Source organism: Pectinophora gossypiella, chromosome 28 (assembly GCF_024362695.1).
Source record: "Pectinophora gossypiella chromosome 28, ilPecGoss1.1, whole genome shotgun sequence".
In the NCBI taxonomy this organism is placed as follows: Eukaryota; Metazoa; Arthropoda; class Insecta; order Lepidoptera; family Gelechiidae; genus Pectinophora; species Pectinophora gossypiella.
In genome coordinates, this window is record NC_065431.1 from 1758645 (window position 1) to 1776921 (window position 18277).

General features: G+C 39.6%; 2 protein-coding genes across 2 annotated transcripts in view; one reads left to right on the forward strand and one right to left on the reverse strand.

Moving 5' to 3' along the window:
* LOC126379155 (glycogen [starch] synthase) overlaps window positions 1-18277 on the forward strand; it is a 99231-nt gene that overhangs the window by 57467 nt on the left and 23487 nt on the right. The window lies entirely within an intron of this gene.
* LOC126379076 (uncharacterized) lies at window positions 3358-13341 on the reverse strand. Its single transcript, XM_050027639.1, has 8 exons — window positions 13206-13341; window positions 12111-12251; window positions 11067-11441; window positions 8919-9116; window positions 8359-8421; window positions 7648-7711; window positions 5682-6850; window positions 3358-5651 (listed from the first exon to the last, which is right to left on the reverse strand). The coding sequence occupies exons 1-8, from the start codon at window positions 13339-13341 to the stop codon at window positions 3358-3360; spliced, it is 4440 nt and encodes a 1479-aa protein (XP_049883596.1).

Here is an 18277-nt window from a genome sequence, read left to right on the forward strand (position 1 = left end):
GAATTTGCCTTCGCAAAAGTATAGAATTGAAAATAATTTAAAAAAAGACACTGAAAAAAAACATAAATTTTGCGATGGAAAATTCCATTTGATATTAACCCTTTCACGGACAGAGATCATGGGTCATTGATGGTTCATAATAGGTAATATCACACATTGGGATCGGAACGACATTAGACGTTCTGTCCTTGAAAGTGTTAACACAGAATCATGGTCTGAATCATCTCCCTCAGTATTCGTTACGATGCCACTAACACCCCGTGCAGGTACATACAGATAGCCATACAAGTAGGTATGGGTGTTAGTGACACCGTAACGAATACTGAGGGGGATGATTCAGACCATGATTCTGAGTTAACTTCTACCCCAACTAACTAACTTCCACTTCCATTTGATATTAACTCAGAATCATGGCCTGAATCATTCCTCAAAGTTTTCGTTACGATGTCACTAACACCCTGTAGATAATTACTTACTTACCGATAAAGTATTCATTGTAAATTTATACACTGTTCTTGATTAAAACTAGAATGATGACTGAATTGAGAAACTTTCGATTCTGTTTATATAATTGACTTAATAGTTATTTTATCTTACTTTATTTTGATCTTATATCGGTTCTTATCTTTGAATCAATTTGGGATCTGTCATTTGGAATACTTTGTATGTAATATACAAACATACATACATCACTACAAACTCACAAATCATACAAATTGGAGTCCTAAAAAGGTTCAGTACGATCTACTCTGAAACGGCGTGCGTGTATGAAACGATTGATGAATGTGGAGGAAGCAAGAGAAGTGTGTCGGGATCGAAGCTAATGGAATTCATAGTCTCTTACCCCGGTGGGAAATAGGCGTGAGTTTATGTAGGCAGGCAGAGCTTAAAGACGATTTGTAGTCATACTTAATGTGGTGTTCGCCCCGATTCCTGCAGACACCTCCTAACTTTATTTTAAGTTATACCTGTCATTTTCTTATCCGCCGAAAAGGAAAGGGACGTATAATTGACAGCTGTTAAATTTAGGAAAAATGAGTAATGAATAAATACCCCGAGCGAATCAAAAAGGTATCTCGCTGGTATGCCAACCGTTTGACGTGTGCTGTCAACTTAATTCTGTCAGGGTTTTGCCAATGTACATTTTTATAGGGTTGATTTAGTTTTGTGCTTAAATTTGACGTGTGTTCCATTTTTACGTTTGTCGATTACCCGTCCCTTTCCTTTTCGGCGGATAAGAAAATGACAGGTATAACTTAAAGTAAAATTAGATGGTGTGTACTGGAATCAATCAACAGCCTCCGTGGTCTAGTGGTTAGAGCGTTAGGCTCACGATCTGGAGGTCCGGGTTCGATTCTCGATGGGGACATTGTCGAAATCACTTTGTGAGACTGTCCTTTGTTTGGTAAAGACTTTTCAGGCTTGACTGTCCGAAAAAGTAAGATGCTGATTCCGTGCTTCGGAGGGCACATTAAGCCGATGGTCCCGGCTATTAGCCGTAAAATCACCTCCACCCGCAGTGGAGCACCGTGGTGGAGTATGCTCCATACACCCTCCGGTTGATTGAGAAGAGGCCTATGCCCAGCAGTGGGACGTATATAGGCTGTTTATGTACTGGAATCAGCATATTCGCACCGTGGTCCGAACCGCTTGTGTTCCGAAACGACTAAAGACCCCAAAAATTCGAGTAACTCCGTCGAAAATAGCTAGTTTCAAATAAGTATATTGTTTATCAGTGATAGATTAAAGATAACACCTACATATCAGTTTCTTTAATTACTTCAACCGTTAATGACTCAAGCTATTCTTAGGTAAATGAAATAACTAATTAACAGTATTAGGGCATGGAAAACCAGCCCAATACAGGTTAGGTCACATATCTCCGAAAATGCATTTCTCGGGTATGTGGGTTTCCTCACGATGTTTTCCTTCACCGCACTGCAGGTCGCTTGCTGTTTTGCTTCACTGTTTCTTCAGTTTTTGAGTTTATTCAATACAAACAGAAATACAAATCTTTTACCTTTATTAGTCATCATCACTAATTCAAGAGCCACGCTCTTGTCGGTGTAGCATTCTCCATGCTACTTTTCTAGGGAAAAATAGGGCAGTGGTTTCCCTCTTGCCTTCCGCCCCGCAGTACTCTGTCCGACGCGAGTGGGATGGCGCCCAGAGTAGTCTATTTCAAAGCCGTATTAGGAATCCTGTCCTTCGCCTCTGAATAGTACTGACAGTTACTGCTGTCCTCTGTCAAGTTCCAGGTTACAGTATCTGTGACTTGCCCCTTTCGTCCTGTATGGTGTGTCAGATGGGCTAAGAGAAATCATAGTTGCCAACCGCACGCGTACCCCGTGCATTGAAGGGAGGCCTGTGCCCAGTAGGTAGTGGGACGTTTATAGGCTGTTTATGATAATGATGAAGTCCCAGAGGGGGTGTAGTAAACCTACGAATAGGTGCGGGGCAGAGGGTTACCTACCGTTCTATTCATTCCATTTTTATTATCTAAATATATAAAAGGAGCAACTGACTGACTGACATATCAACGCACAGCCTAAACGGCTGAACGTAGGCATTTGAAATTTGGAAGGGACGTAGCTAAGTACCGTAGAGGTGCACTAAGAAAGGAATTCCCGGAATTCCCACGGGAACGGGAATTAGCGGGAAAAAACATTTGTATGAAAAAATCGAAACCGCGTAAGATAGATGTTTTCAATCTAGCATGCATAGTAAATATAAAGTTTAGTTATGGCTGTATTTTGAAAAATGAGAGCGGGAAAAAAAAGTGTATGGAAAAAATCTAAACTGCATAAGTTAAATGCTTGAAATTTGATATGCACTCCCACACACACAAAGATCTCTCTTTTATAACACGCCACGCGGATGAAGTCGCGGGCAAAAGCTAGTAATAATTATATTTCTTTTATTTCCACACACATCAATTTACATATTATTCACAATTACATTGACAGATTGTATAATTTTGATGGTGGCTATTTAAAAGCAGAAGGCAACCCTGTCTCTTTGGTTGTTTGTTTTGTATTTGTTACTGTGGTGTCCCTTTATAATAAACGTTTCTTTCTTTCTGTCAAACTAGGGGATCTGTATCTTGAGAGACAGATTAATATGACTGTGGTTTGTCTTATTCTCGACTTCTGCCCACCCTAATAGGGACTACGGGCGCGAGCTTACGCACGTTATTGAAAATAAAAAACATTTTTACACGAATATTTATTAAATAAATTATTAAACCAATAAATTACTTTTAAGTATAACTCAACAGAAAACTCGTTGAGGCGTGGGTACTTCGTTCATCATAACTCTGCCTACCCCAATCGGGATACAGTCGTGAACATACAGTTGTTACGTATAAGTTTTAGTCAAATTGTACCTGGTTCTGGCCATATTATTATCGTACGCCTTTTTAACATCTATAGGAGATACTTTATAATCATTTTGTATATTATCAACGAAAAATCTGCTTACGTTGACTTCCCTCTTGATAGTAGGTCCAGTTTTTCTTGTTTTTTCGTCTCTAGTGATAGCGTAGTCGCCTGGCCTTTTGGCATTGTTGTTGTAATTAGTATTAGTGTGAATGTGCCCTTGGTAAACTACACTAGCCACAGGTGAATTCGGCTTATTAGGCAACGGGAAAGGCTGTTGATATGCGTAAACGAATGGTATAGACACGTGAGTATCGTTCTTGCGTACTTCTAAATTCGGCATCGTTTTACTAAAGAACGGTTCGTATGATTCCTTCCACTCTTTTAAATGGTTAAAGTCGTTTGTTCTCGGTTTTGCCTCCGGTGGGATATAAGTGTATTCCTGTTTAGGCGTTACTGGCAACAGTTTATCTGATAGCTTTTCCAAAAACAACTGCAGCAGGTTTGTGTTTTTGTCTATCTTGTACAAGATTATGTTCGTTAAGTTCTCATTCTTCTGTATCGTCTTTAAAATCTTCTGCTTTTCCATATCCATTTTTGGTTTTTCAGTTGTTGTCGTTGCTAAGGTTGTGAGTTTTGTTGTTATGGACTCCATTAATGAACTGCTGGCGTTTAACGGTATGCCGTTGAGAGATATGTCGTTCAACTGCGGAGCATCGTGGAGCTTCATCAATGCTGATGTTATTAGCTGACCAGCTTCAGCTTTGTTTAAATGCAGCATTTGCGGAGGATTCAACGGTAACATTACATCGATTATATCAGTCTTCTTTTCTTTCTCATTTGGCACTATTATGCTCTCTATGTTCTGCTTCTCTCTCTTTAAAGTGTCAAGCTGATCGTCTATCCGTTTTCTGTGCTGTTTTAGGAGTTGTTTCATCTTTTCCTGTTGTTCTCTTATGTGTTTCACAAGCGGGAAGTATGAAGTTGAAGACTCGGTTTTGTCTCCCGTAGCAGGGACAGGCATAGGAACGCCAACATTGGCCAAGTTTACAGGGGGACTGTTGTTGCAAGGGTTGTACGGGAGGGGAGGAGGTTGGTAGACAGGTTTAGACTCCGGTTTCAGTTCTTGTTTAGGTTCTTGTTTGATTTCCTGCTTGGTTTCCATCGGTACGTAGCGCAGATCTGGTTGTGGCGGGTGACTCGCTTTCTCTTGTTTGTTTTTCTGATCTATATTTTCAACTTTAGATACCTCTGAAACGTTGACTTGAGAAGAATATAGAAGACCATTTCTATTGATACTCTTGTTGATGCTAGTGTAGATTTCCTTAAAACCTGAGTCGATATCCGAGCTGTTTTTAGGTACGATTTTGACTGTCAATTTGTAATTTGGTTTTGAGCCTGATGGAAGATTCATGTCGCCTGTCGCTTGTTGAGTTGGTAATACAACGGGGTTGTTCACAAAAGGCGATGCTGTGGTATCCAAATTTTTGAATTCAGCGAAGTTCCCCATTAATTTGGTGTAGAAGAAAGGGCTCTCTTCTTCTTTAGAACGGGATATTTCTTCTAGAAAAAGATGAGGGTATTTGGACATAAGAGCATTGTGTCTTGATCTGGCGCTAAAAAAGTCTGTGTAAGATGGCTGGGAACCAAACTTGAAGGATTGTGTGCTATGGTCGTATATACGATGCGGGTTCAAGTATTCTATAGGTACATGTTCTTCCTGGTCTTCTGGATCGGGTAATTCTACCTCTCTTACAACTGCTCGATCAGCAAACACATTCTCATCAGACATAACGAAGATGTTTTCGTCCGAATGCCTTTGTAAATGAGGCATATTGTCAGTAGCAATAATCCTTATTTTATCTATCTGTCTTTTGCTTCTTTTATTCTTACTCATAATGAGTCGTTTGTTCATTCTATTCGTGTTTAGGAATCTATTGAGTTTTGATCTCGAACGGGTTTTTAAGTTCGAATATTTCTTTACGGTTACTTTTGGTGATCGCTTCTTCCTATCCAATAGATTTGCCAAACCGAATATTTCCGATGGCTTCAGCTGTTTTTTGAATATGTTATCGTCAATTATGAATGGCAATAGTTCTTGTCGTTTGCTACTCTTTATTCTTGAATCCAAAAGCGTTTGGACGTTCGTTACCTTGTTCTGTCTCTCCAGGGATAGAGTCACTTTCTTGTTTTTATCTTCGAATATTTCGGAATACGTGTCGTAAGGTAAGTAATGGTTGTCGAACACGATTTTGTACTCATTAGAATGGTAATCTGGTGCATTGTCGTCAAAGATACCAGCACCTGGTCTCTTCGCTCTGCTTACGTCACGTTTCCTCATCTCATGTGACGCATCTGTGGATTTACCAGTCTCTGTGTTATTAGCTTCATTCCCACTACCAGTCTCGTCGTAATTCTGATGGTAAGTTTTGATCAACTGCTGTAGGCCTGTGAATAATTTTATACTTTCTGGGTCGGGCGCTTCACCTACGTATTGATTGAAACCTATAGAGAAACCAGTGCCATCTATGTCTTTTATGTAAAACTTCAAATCGCCAAGATTGAAGTAGCTATCGTCTGGTTCAGCCGTCTGTTCCACATTATCAGTGTTCAAAGGCTGTTGCAATCTCTGTGGTATCCCAGAATCACCTAGAACTTTACTGTAATCTAAATCGACGAGGCCGAACTCACCAGAGTTAATAGCTTTTGTGTTCGATAGAAAGGTTGATCCTTGGTACGTCTTTTTCCAATTCTCTCCAAATTTATCGTACACTTTAGGCATAGGCTCGGATAGTTGGACAGCTTTGCTTATAGGATGTGAATCTCTATGTACTACTCTGTTGAAAGGAATTATAATCTTGTTCTTGAGCAGATTTTCTTCTCTTATCTCGAAGGGGTTTTGTAATCGTTTCTTGATGTGCATCATGTTGTTTCCGCGTTTTCCCTTTCTGTGTTTTAAACGAGCGTGTTTAGCGATTTCTTGTAGTGAATCTAAATCAGAATGTATAGCTTTTTGTATTTTCTCAACCAAATCCTTGACGAGTTTCTTTTTTTTCTCACCTTTAATGCCTTTGCCGTCGAAGTGAGTTTCGATTTCGACATAAAGCTCTTCTTCTTCGTTCTTCTTGTGTTTTGGCTTGTCAGTGGTGACAATACTCCTAGGACTATCATTATCACTGACATTCCTAGGTCGCACTTTGACGTTCCGTTTCAGCCGTTTATTTTTGAACTTCTTCTCAAGCTTCGGATATTTAGTCAGATATTTGTTTATGGCTTGGTCTAGGTAAGTGTCTAGTATGTTGCCATTTTCATCTTGAAGCAGATCCGTTTCGAGTTTTTGCGTTTCGCCGTCAAGTTCTGAATTGGCGAGCGTTTTTTTCTTCTCTTCGTCATCTTCCATTCGGGTGAACTTTATTGGTTTGCCGTTGTATATCAGTTTTATCAGTCCTTTGATGTTATTCTCGTTTATCGATCTGTAGAAAGAAAATATATATTTAGTTGGTGAAGTTTCCTTAGGTTAGTGATTGCACGGGAGGACCATACATTTAACACAAAAATATAACAACATATATATACACACACATACATAAACTCACGCCTATTTCCTGCCGAGGTAAGCAGTGACTATGGAATTTCATTTGTTTCTTTCCTGATCTGACACACTTCTCTTGCACATCTCATACCCGCACGCCGCTCCAGAGAAGATTGCGCTGAACCTTTTTAAGGACATCCCCAATTTGGTTAATGTCAGCCCTACCAAGAACCTTCGCTTATCCTTTATTCGCTCGAGAAAAATGATTTATTTCTATAATGGACGCGACAATATAGACTTAGACTCAACAAAAAGATACAAAACAATCATGATTTTCCTGGCAATTTCAGTAATATACTTTCATCATCACCATAAATTTAAGAGCTCTTGTCGGTGTAATATTCAAAACTCTTGTCTATCAAAGGCCAATTCTTTATGTGCCGGACCTTCAAGTACAAGTTCGATTTCACCAGCCACATCAGAGCCCACCACAGCAACGACCCGGGATAAATATTTAGGAGTCACCGTCGTCGGATACGGTTTGGATGACATGATAATGATGATGATGAATTTGTTCTATGCAAGCTCTTTTTGGCCTTCCCCGTCCTATCTTTCCTTCTATCTTCTTCTTCTGTCGTGTGGGTTGTGAGGTGGAATACCAACCCCATCAACCCTGGTGTCAGGCCGTTCTATGATGTTTGACTAGCCCATAAGGAAAATGATGACAAAAGTACTCACGTTTTGTTATGATCATTCTTCAACGTCTTTATGTCTATTATCGTTTTGATCAGCATATGTGGAGCTGAAAGGTAATATAATCAATTCAAATGGTAAAAAATATAGCTTATCTACTCAGTCGATTTGCCTTAAACAAGTATCTCCGAAGGGGTAGGCAAATGTGCGTAGTACACGCACTTCGAGCTTATTGCCTTCAACCAGCCAGGGCATAAATCCTGGAGAATCACGTGACAACATCAACATATTTAATATCTCTGACATGTTTTAGAATTGCCGGAGGAGGAGAATAGGAGAACCTATCGTGTGGGTCGTGAGGTGGATTACCAACCTCATCAATCCTGGTGTCAGAATTATTATTGAGCCGCCAAAGGCCCAGAAAAAAAAGAATGACTACGTACATCAATAAGCAGTAACCGGGACCAAGGGCTTAAGGTGTAGTCTTACTTTTGGACAATCAGGTGATCTTCTTGAAATGTCCTAACCAAACTAGGGAACATAAAGTGACTTTTTTTAGTGATAGGTCCCCATCGAGATTCGAACTCGAGACCTACGCTCAACTGGACCATAGAGGCCGTTGTTAGAATTGCTAAAAGCATGTGATGTCAAGTAGGTGGAGTGCTTCTCAGATCCATGAGGATCTTATGTCACTTGGATGACATTGACTTGGGCGTTGGTGTGCATGGTCTCCATACATAAAAACTGATTACTCACTGTCTTTCCCCAACGTCTCGACGTGGACGACATCGTATTCATCAGGATTCTTCATCACCAATCCTATCATAACACAACATATAAGCATCTGGACGTCCCAATTGTGAGCAAACCTGAGCATAGACCTTCGATCATCATCAGAGGGGGCATGGAGCATACTCCAATAGTACTACCAAAGTGTAAGTAGGAGAAAGCATCAGGTATTAACCTGATGCTGCTTAATAATGATGCTTTTTCTTATTTCTGATCTATTAAATTCAAATCCAAGAATATCTTCATTCAATCAAGTTTTGAATCGTCAAGTTTTACTTAACGAACGTCTCATCCGCCTAAAACTACTGCAGCTTCTCACAACCTGTATAGCCGAGGAAAAGTAGCTGCAAGAGAAACCTCGGCACAGCGCCCTAGATGTTCTTAAAAAAGAACGTAAAATATTGTAAAACAATACAGTAATTTTCCTGCCGAATATCGGTTCCGATACAGTTAATCCTATGCATTTATATCTTCTAAATAATCACTAACCTTATAATAACCTTTTTTTGCAAAATTTATATTCTCACCTTTATCATTTATAGTATTATCGAAGCGTCTAGTATCAAGAAGTTCCAATTTCTCATTAGTCTCGGCAGCAATTTGCTTTTTCAGTCCTTCACATTTCGTAAGTTCGTCGAAAAACTTGCTTTCTATCGAGAAAAGGCTCTTTGGAATTTCGATTATCTCTTTCGAACCATCTTCTTTCTTTTTCAGTAAGGTTTTTTCTGTCAATGAATGTACCGTCATGTCTAGTGAACGAATTTCAACTTTATTGATTTTAAAAAAGGTAAGTTTGTCTTTTGAAAAAATGGGGATGAATTCGGAATCGGTTTTAGTGTATCAATCAACTTCTTCGAGTATGCCAATACCCCATCTGCGAAGGAGTCCGTACTTCTCAAGGTGGCTTTCGGGACGATGAGGGACTTTCCAGGCTAATTCCTCAAAACCAATATAGATGGCGTTGTAAAGATTTTCCTTCGTTTAACCTTCTCATGGATGACAGACATATGCATCTTTTATCTTTGTTTTTGGGTATGAATGATGACCCTTTTTATTACACTTAACAAAATTACATCTTCCACCCATCTTCTTCTTTGCGAGTCGATGGCGATCGAAACTAAATTTTTGCTGACCAATAATTGGCCACGCTTACGGCATTGTCAGTGGCTTCGTAAGGCTTTAATAGTGCAGGTGTTAGGGCACTTAGGACACTATTATTCTGATCAAAATAAAGAAAAGCAATAAAGGTAGCAATATAATCCTATACATAATGTGATCCAAATATAAAGCAACGATTATTTTTCTATATGCTTCTGCTATTACATTGTATTTTGGAATGATTATGTACCCGAGTAATGAGACAATTCACGTTAAATCTTGACAACGCCATCTATATTATTTTTGGGGAACGTAGCCTGGAGGTGCCTCATTATCAAAACAATATTTAAGAGTTACAGACTCTTGAAGATAGATGTCTATGCTCAGCAGAATGTATTATGTTTATATATTGCAAATCATTCAAAGCAATCAAAGCAATCAAAGCAATCAGAAAAAGATATGTCAAAACTTTCGTATGGAGTATAGCCCTCTATGGATGTGAAACTTGGCACAGACACAGAGGGACAGAGAGAGACTCGAGCCTTTTGAAATATGGTGTTGGAGGAGAATGGAAAGAATAAGTTGGACAGAAAGGGTTACAAATGAGGAAGTGCTAGTAAGAGTAAGGGAAAAAAAGACAAATACTGAGAATTATTGAGGACGGTGATTGGACACCTAATAAGACACGACGAATTTATTAAAAACATCATAGAAGGAAAGCTAGAAGGAAATAGAGGAAGGGGAAGACCAAGAAAAGCTTACATGGAACAGATTAAAGAAAAGGTTAACGTCGTGTCTTATAGGGAAGTCAAAGAATTGGTCTTTGATAGACTGGAATGGAAAATGCTACACCGACAAGAGCGTGGCTCTTAAATTGATGATGATGATTGCAAATCATTAATGACTTAAAAACACCAAACCCATATTTGGGTTGGTCTCAGATTGTCCAGGTAGCAATATGACTAACTACAATAAAGACTACATTGCAAAGCGACTACATATTATCTTTTCATCTAGATCTTATATTAACCTTTTCGCAAAATGACTGCATAGCTTGATTGACCAACTTCGTATACTGACAAAACAGTCAAGTGCAAAATGCTTTTTACAAATTTGAAATCACGCACAAACGCTCATTTCAACAACCACACTTCAAACACTTCTCTTGCTTCCTCCACATTCATCAATCGTTTCATACACGCAAGCCGGTTCAGAGTAGATCGCACTGAACCTTTTCTAAGGACATATCCAATTTGGTCAATGTACGTCCTTCTAGGTCTTCCTCCGTCAGCTTTACCACCAACCTTCGCTTTATATACCGCTTTTGTAATTATAGTATCCTTCATCCGCTCTACGTGACCAAATCAACTTAACATTCTCAATCTTAGTCACTATATCATCTTTTACACCACTTTTCTCTCTTACTAAACTAACTAACAGATATTGGCACAAAAATTTCGATATGGGTCATTTGGGAATTGCGACATTTATGGCTATATCCTAAATTTATACGCAATAAAATATTTTATCTTTCTTTTTTGGTCTAAATCTTGTATCTTTATCTTTAGTAAACGTACCTTTGTTCCCTTCATCCCCTTTCCTTCTAAAGTCCAGTTTTTTCTTACCATCAAGATCAAAATTCTGCACCAGTTGATGTACTTTCTTATAAACATCATTAAGATCCATATGTCCTATTATTCCTTGGAGTAGGATATTGTGCATTGCTAAGTGCAATAGGTCGTCTTCAGGTTTAATTTTATCTTTTTTATCATCCATTTTGACATTGTCGACTTCTACTAAGATCTTTGACCGCTCGTGTTCTTTTGTTTTCTCGATTTTATTAATTGTTTGCGTTTCTTCAGCATCTAACTCTTCAAGTAAGGTGGCCAGTTTGTGCGTGAGTATTTCCTTCATTTTTGGATTTCGAACGTGAAACTGGAAATTTTGGGTGTCTGTAAATTTAAAAGAAAAATGTTGTAGCAACGGGATCAAATAACATAAGACCACGGTAATATATACTGGGGTTATAGTAATCAGAGGTACATCCTTCGCAAGATGAACTAAGTACCCACACCTCACCAAGCTTTCTGTTAGACCAACGTAAAAGATAGGTGAGCCGTATCGCCATCTATAATGGTCGAGCCAACTGTGTTAGTGAAAACTGCACTTAAGATAAATTAATAATCATTCGAACCGGCGCTCCCCGTTTGAGAAGCAACACCGGCTTGCTTCACAGCCACAGGGCCACAGTGAATGAATGGCTAGAAATGAATAGCAAAATTCTTTGACTCCAAGCGAAAAATCTGGACGCGACTGAACCGGTGTAGGACCAACCATGGAAAGTCAAACCATCACCTACATAAATGGGGCTTAAAGGAGTCGCCATACCGTGAATGTGGTCACCCGGACCAAACCATATCTCACATAGTGAACGAGTGCCCTGTGCACCAGTTCCCAGGTGGTATAGCCGAGCTGCATTGTGTGACGGATGCAGCAGAGACTTGGTTAAGGGAGCTTAAGCTGGATGTTTGATCCACGCAGGATATTTTATTTTTTGTCTGCCATACGCAATAATAATAATAATAATAATAATAGCAAAATACCTAACGATCTCTTGGTACGGTAATTCCCATCATCATCATCTCTCTCTGTCTTGAAGTCGTAGAAGGTGTCAGTTTTCTGGTCGATCTTGTTGTCATCTGGCTGGAACAATACTTCATTGTTCAGTTGCGCCTGCGTCGGTTCGTGGTTCAGAGACTTTTCTGGGAAAAAGAAAAGGGAATTGTTTGTTGTTTCTTTTTTAGACTTAACCGAGGTGTCAGGTTTGAAGTGTTCTGTGGTGCAGTGTCTAATTGACTAGTTAGTTAGTATTTAAGGTTGGGATTCGCTTCTCGGTGAAGTTATTAAAATTTTCCCTGTTCAGTTTAAACGGTAACGGTTTTTACGAGTTATTTTAGAACACACATAGATACACGCCTATTTCCCACCGGGGTAAGCAGAGACTATGGAATTCCATTCGCTTCGATCCTGACACACTTCTCTTGCTTCCTCCACATTCCCCAATCGTTCCATACACGCACTCTCGTTCAGAGTAGATCATACTGAACCTTTTCTAAGGACATCTCCAATTTGGTCAATGTGCGTCCTTCTAGGCCTTCCTCTGTCAACGCTACCATCAACCTTCTTTCTTTGGTTTTTTTTAGAAAAAGCTTGAAAACTTTCTTTACCTGACGGAATATTCGTCTTTTGATCAAAAAATCTTTGTTGCCACTTTTCTTACCTATCTCCTGACTAGATCTCAATTCGTTGATATCGATTAAAAAATTGGTCACTATAACGGTAAAGGTGATCGCGTTGGCCAGGGAAGTGTCGGATGCCTTGTTGCTAAGCAGCAATCTCTTCCACACCTTCATCATCATCAGCCCATTAACGTCCCCACTGCTGAGGCACGGGCCTTCCCTATGGATGGATAGGGAGATCGGGCCTTAAACCATCACGCGGGCCCAGTGCGGATTGATGGTTATTAACGACTGCTAATGCAGCCGGGACCAAGGTGTCTTCCGAAGCACGGAGGAGCTCGAGATGAGAATTTTTTTTTGTGGTCACCCATCCTATGACCGGCTTTTGCGAAAGTTGCTTAACTTCAACAATCGCAGACCGAGCGCGTTTACCGCTGCGCCACCGAGCTCCTCCACGCCTTACTTGGTGTTTATTACCTTTCTCCTTGCTGGAGAGTAGTCCGTCAATGTCAATGAAGACATTGGTGAGGATCACGGTGAAGGTGAACGCGATGGCGAGCAGGGTGATGCAGAACGCCCTGTAGAAGACCCCGTCGTAGTCGCAGCGAGTCATCTGTAGGTGTGCTTCTGAGGAGAAATACAAATCACGGATGTTATGGATATGAAATTTAAATAAAACACATAATAACGGGATCTTACCGCGTTTAAAGAAAGAGGGTAGACAGATATGTCTGCCCGTAGAAAATTATGGATCTACCTACTCCACTCCAATCTCATCAGTCATCCCGTGATCATGGCACTTGCAACAGTGTCGAAATATCGGACGTCTCATATCCGTGATTTAAACGCGGTAAGAACCCGTTATTATGTGTTTTAATTATTATTTTTCTTTGCGAGTCGATGGCGATCGATATAATTTTTTTGCTGACCAATAATTGGCCACGCTTACGGCATTGTCAGTGGCTTCGTGAAGTTCTTTAATAGTGCAGGTGTTAGGCATTTAGGACAGCATAAAAGGTGAGCCATGGTTTGTGGTGATACTCCAAACTCGCACTCATCGCAACCATCAACCAGGTATCCCCCCCGGATACGGATTTAAGAATGATTATTATAACGACCTCTATGGTCCAGTGTTTGAGCGTTGGGTCCCGGGTTCGAATCCCAGTGGGGACATATCACAAAAATCACTTTGTGATCCCTAGTTTGGTTACGACATTACAGGCTGATCACCTGATTGTCCAAAAAGCAAGATGATCCGTGCTTCGGAAGGTTAAACTGTTGGTCCCGGTTATTACTTACTGATGTAAGTAAGTCGTTACATGAGCCATGTCAGGGACCTTTGGCGGCTCAATAATATCCCTGACACCAGGGTTGATGAGGTTGGTTATTCACCTCACAACCCACACGATTGAAGAAGATACCGGACAGTGGCCTCGATTCATGCAGACACCTCCTAATTTTATTTTAAGTTATACCCGTCATTTTCTTATCCGCCGAAAAGGAAAGGGACGGATGATTCAACAAGTTAATTTTAAAACGAATGATAAACCCGGGCGAATAAAATAGGCATCTGGTATGCAATCCGTTTGACGTGCTGTCTACTTAAATCTGTCGGGTTATTGGCCGATGTAAAAATTTGAGACGGTTGTTTTACATTTCTGCTTAAAATTGACGTGGGTTCCATAAATTTTATGCCTGTCGACTTCCCGTCCTTTTCTTTTTCAGAGGATAAGAAAATGACAGGTATAACTTAAAATAAAATTAGATGGTGTGTACAGTCATGAGCAATATAATGTACCCACTTTAGGACTCTGTCGCACTAACATATTTGACATTTAGTGAGACTTACAGTTCAATTTGTCAAAAAAGTTAATGTTACATGGTACCAAGGTGTATACATATTAATGCTCGCGACCGTACAGGAATTAGCACCATTATCTTACTTAACAAAATATAACACAAAACTAATACTCACATGCGCACGTTGATAATTCTGTAATTTACAATCTTATAACCACTTTACAGAATGTATTTTTCCGCCGTCACTCTATGTGACTCTGACCGCTCATTCATACTGTTTTGTAAACACAATCGTAAATTTCTCGATTCTTTTTTAACATTTCTGAAACTTGTTATTGTGGGCACTGTTTAGTAATAGAAGTAAAAAAAACTCGGTCAAAAGTGTTGGGTGTTCTACTTTTTGTGTCTTCACAATGGTAGGTTGTTATTGACTGTGTTGAGATGCATCTTTTTGGGGCATCGTCATAGAATAAGGAATAATACTACGCATAGAACGGCAACTCTCCGCTCCCCACCAGCGGCTGAGCTAGGTTTACCTCACCCCCTCGGTCTTACTTTAGTCTTCAATCGTATTAGCGTCAGACGACACACACACAGATGCGCGTGTACGATAACGTCAGTGTGTAGTGTCTTTGAGCGAGGATTTTTGTATGAAGTGTCCAGGGTGTGGCGTTGTGGTGGATATGTAGAACAAAGTGTCATGGGTTCGAATCGTTCTGTCTCGGGCTCTAAACCACAGAATTCGACTTAACAGTAGTCATATTAGATAAAAGATAGATAGATAGATATTGTTTATTATAAAGGGACGCCACACGCAAAGACAAGACAATAACATCACTTAAAAAAGCATAGGAGGATGTTCATTAGAATAATCATAACCACCTTATGATTATTCTAGTATGGTTAGGTTCTAATATTCTGGTGGACGTCCTGAGATAAAAGTGCCTCACTCAGCACAAGTCGCGGCGTGAACCACGACGCTGGTATTATGTGGACCCTATATATATATATATATATATATCACAAAAAAGCTGGGTATATCTATTATCACAAAAAAGTATACATAAATACTTAATGTTAGTATTATAATAGTAATTAATGCAAGCGGATATAGTACGCACCTGATGAAACAAATACGAATGCATACAACATAATAAGTAGGAATTATATTATGTAAGTATGTGTATTGTGTAGTCTGTTTGTGTTAGTATCTATCGCGCGCGCAGCTCCTCGAGTCAGCTCGGTCGGCAAAGTAGTATTACGAAACGGGCCTTTGGCGGCTCAATAGTAACCCTGACACCAGGGTTGACAAGATTGGTAGTCCATCGCACAACCCGCACGATAGAACAAGAAGACGAAACGAAGACTAAAATATGACACGTACTAAGTAGTATTACACCTACATCCCCGAAGGGTTAGGCAGCCGCACATCCCGAACACTTCATACAAAAATCCTCGCTCAAAGACACTACACATTGACGTAATCGTACACGCGCATGTGTGTGTGACGTCTGACGCCACACGATTGAAGACTAAAGTAAGACCGAGGAGGTGAGGTAAACCTAGCTCAGCCGCTGGTGGGGAGCGGAGAGTTGCCGTTCTATACGTAGTATTATACCTTATTCTATGCTTTTGGTCAATTTATTATTTATTTATTTGTTCATATAAAGTATAGTACAGTGCAATACATTGTTTCATAGGCTAATAACATATTTATAACCGGTAAGGCAATAAGCCTCTGCAGCCGAACTAGGTGAAACCTGTATCTCAGCATGCAGCACTTGTTCCCAACGGATAATAACAACTTAGCCAAATAAATTGTCCTTATTTAGTACTTACATACTTGTATAGGTATATAACAATTCATTGTTCATTTTGTCTTTGATAGATTGTCAATAGTATATTATTTGACCATTTGATGTGTTAGGTTTGTTTTTGGTTAATTTAAGCTTTTGGTCAAATAATTGAAGAGTACGTATATATAGGAAGTGGTATATAGTGAAACACAACTTAGCAGTTATTCGTTTAATCGTGAACTGACGAATGGCCGAAAATGTATACATAATACCCTTCTTCTTCTATCGTGTGGGTTGTGAGGTGGATTACCAACCTCATCAACCCTGGTACATACCCTCTTTACATAATAACTTAATAACAATAACAAAAGCATACCCTACATTACAATTACATATATACATACATACATAAACTCACGCCCGTAATCCCTAATGGGGTGGGCAGAGCCACAAGTAATCAAAGACAACTTGCAGCCACTGTTGATACGAAGTCCAAAGATGGATATGATGAACCTTATGGTGATAAGGGATCAGCCTATCACCCATAACATTACAATTATGTCTGTCATATTATTGATACCTATTCGATATGTAGTTCTTTTTTAAATATATAATATTCATTAACTGTGTAATTGCTTTTAATTGAATTTAATTGAAATGAAAGATTGAATCATCTTACTTTTTCGGACGATCAAGTGATTCAAGCCTGCAAAGTCGTTCAAAGTCCAAAAAAGGACAGTCTCACAAAGTGATTTCGACAATGTCTCCATCGGGAATCGAATCGGATCTCCGATCCGTGAGCTTAACGCTGTAACCTCTAGACCACAGAGGCTGTTCTGGCTGAGACTTTTTTTCGAATTGATCTTTATATAAGATGGTGAGATGTGAGGCTTGTGGAGAAATAAGACGAATTATAAAGACAGTGTTTAATTGAAGAAGAAGAAGTCACTTCCTACATAACTGTATCCCTAAAGAGGTAGGCAGATGTGCCTCACTTAGCCTGCTAACCCTGTGGACCCTGGTCCACAGAATACCAGCGTCGTGGCTCGCGCCGCGGCTTATGCTGAGTGAGGCACTTTTATAAAGGACACCATCACCATCGTTGACCAATCCATACACTGAATTACAATTTGTCTTAATGTTTACTGTCTATTTATTCGTACTCTCTTGTGTAAGTTTTGTTTTCTCCCTTTTCTCGCCAGCTATGTTTTGTATGTTGCCTGTAATAGGTAGTTTTCTGTACTTACAACTTATTAATAGAATCTATAGATTTACAACTACCGTAGATAGAACATCAGCGCTTAAAAAGTGAAATGTGGCGATGGTGTGGTGTGTAGTGTGGTGTGGTAGTGTGGTGATATAGACACTTTGATCACCACTCCAGGGATCAACATTCAAACGATTTATGACATCATTGTACAAAGAAATTAAAACATGATCTCTCTCTCTCTCTCTCTCTAGGAGTAGGGTCCTGTGCTGGGAGGTTTTCTGGCCACGTCTTTCCCACAATGATACAGCTTCCGATGTGGTAGTAGTTTTACATCCAGTTACATAATACGTAATTTAATTATTGACGTTCAAAAAGCGTTTTTTTTACTAACTAGCGGACTCGACAGACTTCGTTCTGTCAAAAAGATTTGTAATGTAGCAGTTTATTGTTCCTACTTATGGTTAGACAACGTTTGTATGGGAAAAAGAAAAGGGCTGTTTTTAGGATTTTTCCGGCAAATATACGATTTTTTCTCAACGTAAAAACCATAATGGACTTCTAAGAACATTTTAAAAAAAAAGAATTGGCATAATTGGTCCAGGCGTTGTTGAGTTATGCGCTTACCAACACATTTTGCGATTCATTTTTATATTATAGAAGATAGAGTGATAGGGTAACGGCCTCCGTGGTTCAGTAGTTGAGCGTTGGGCGGATCGTGAGATCCGGAGGTCCCGGGTTCGAAT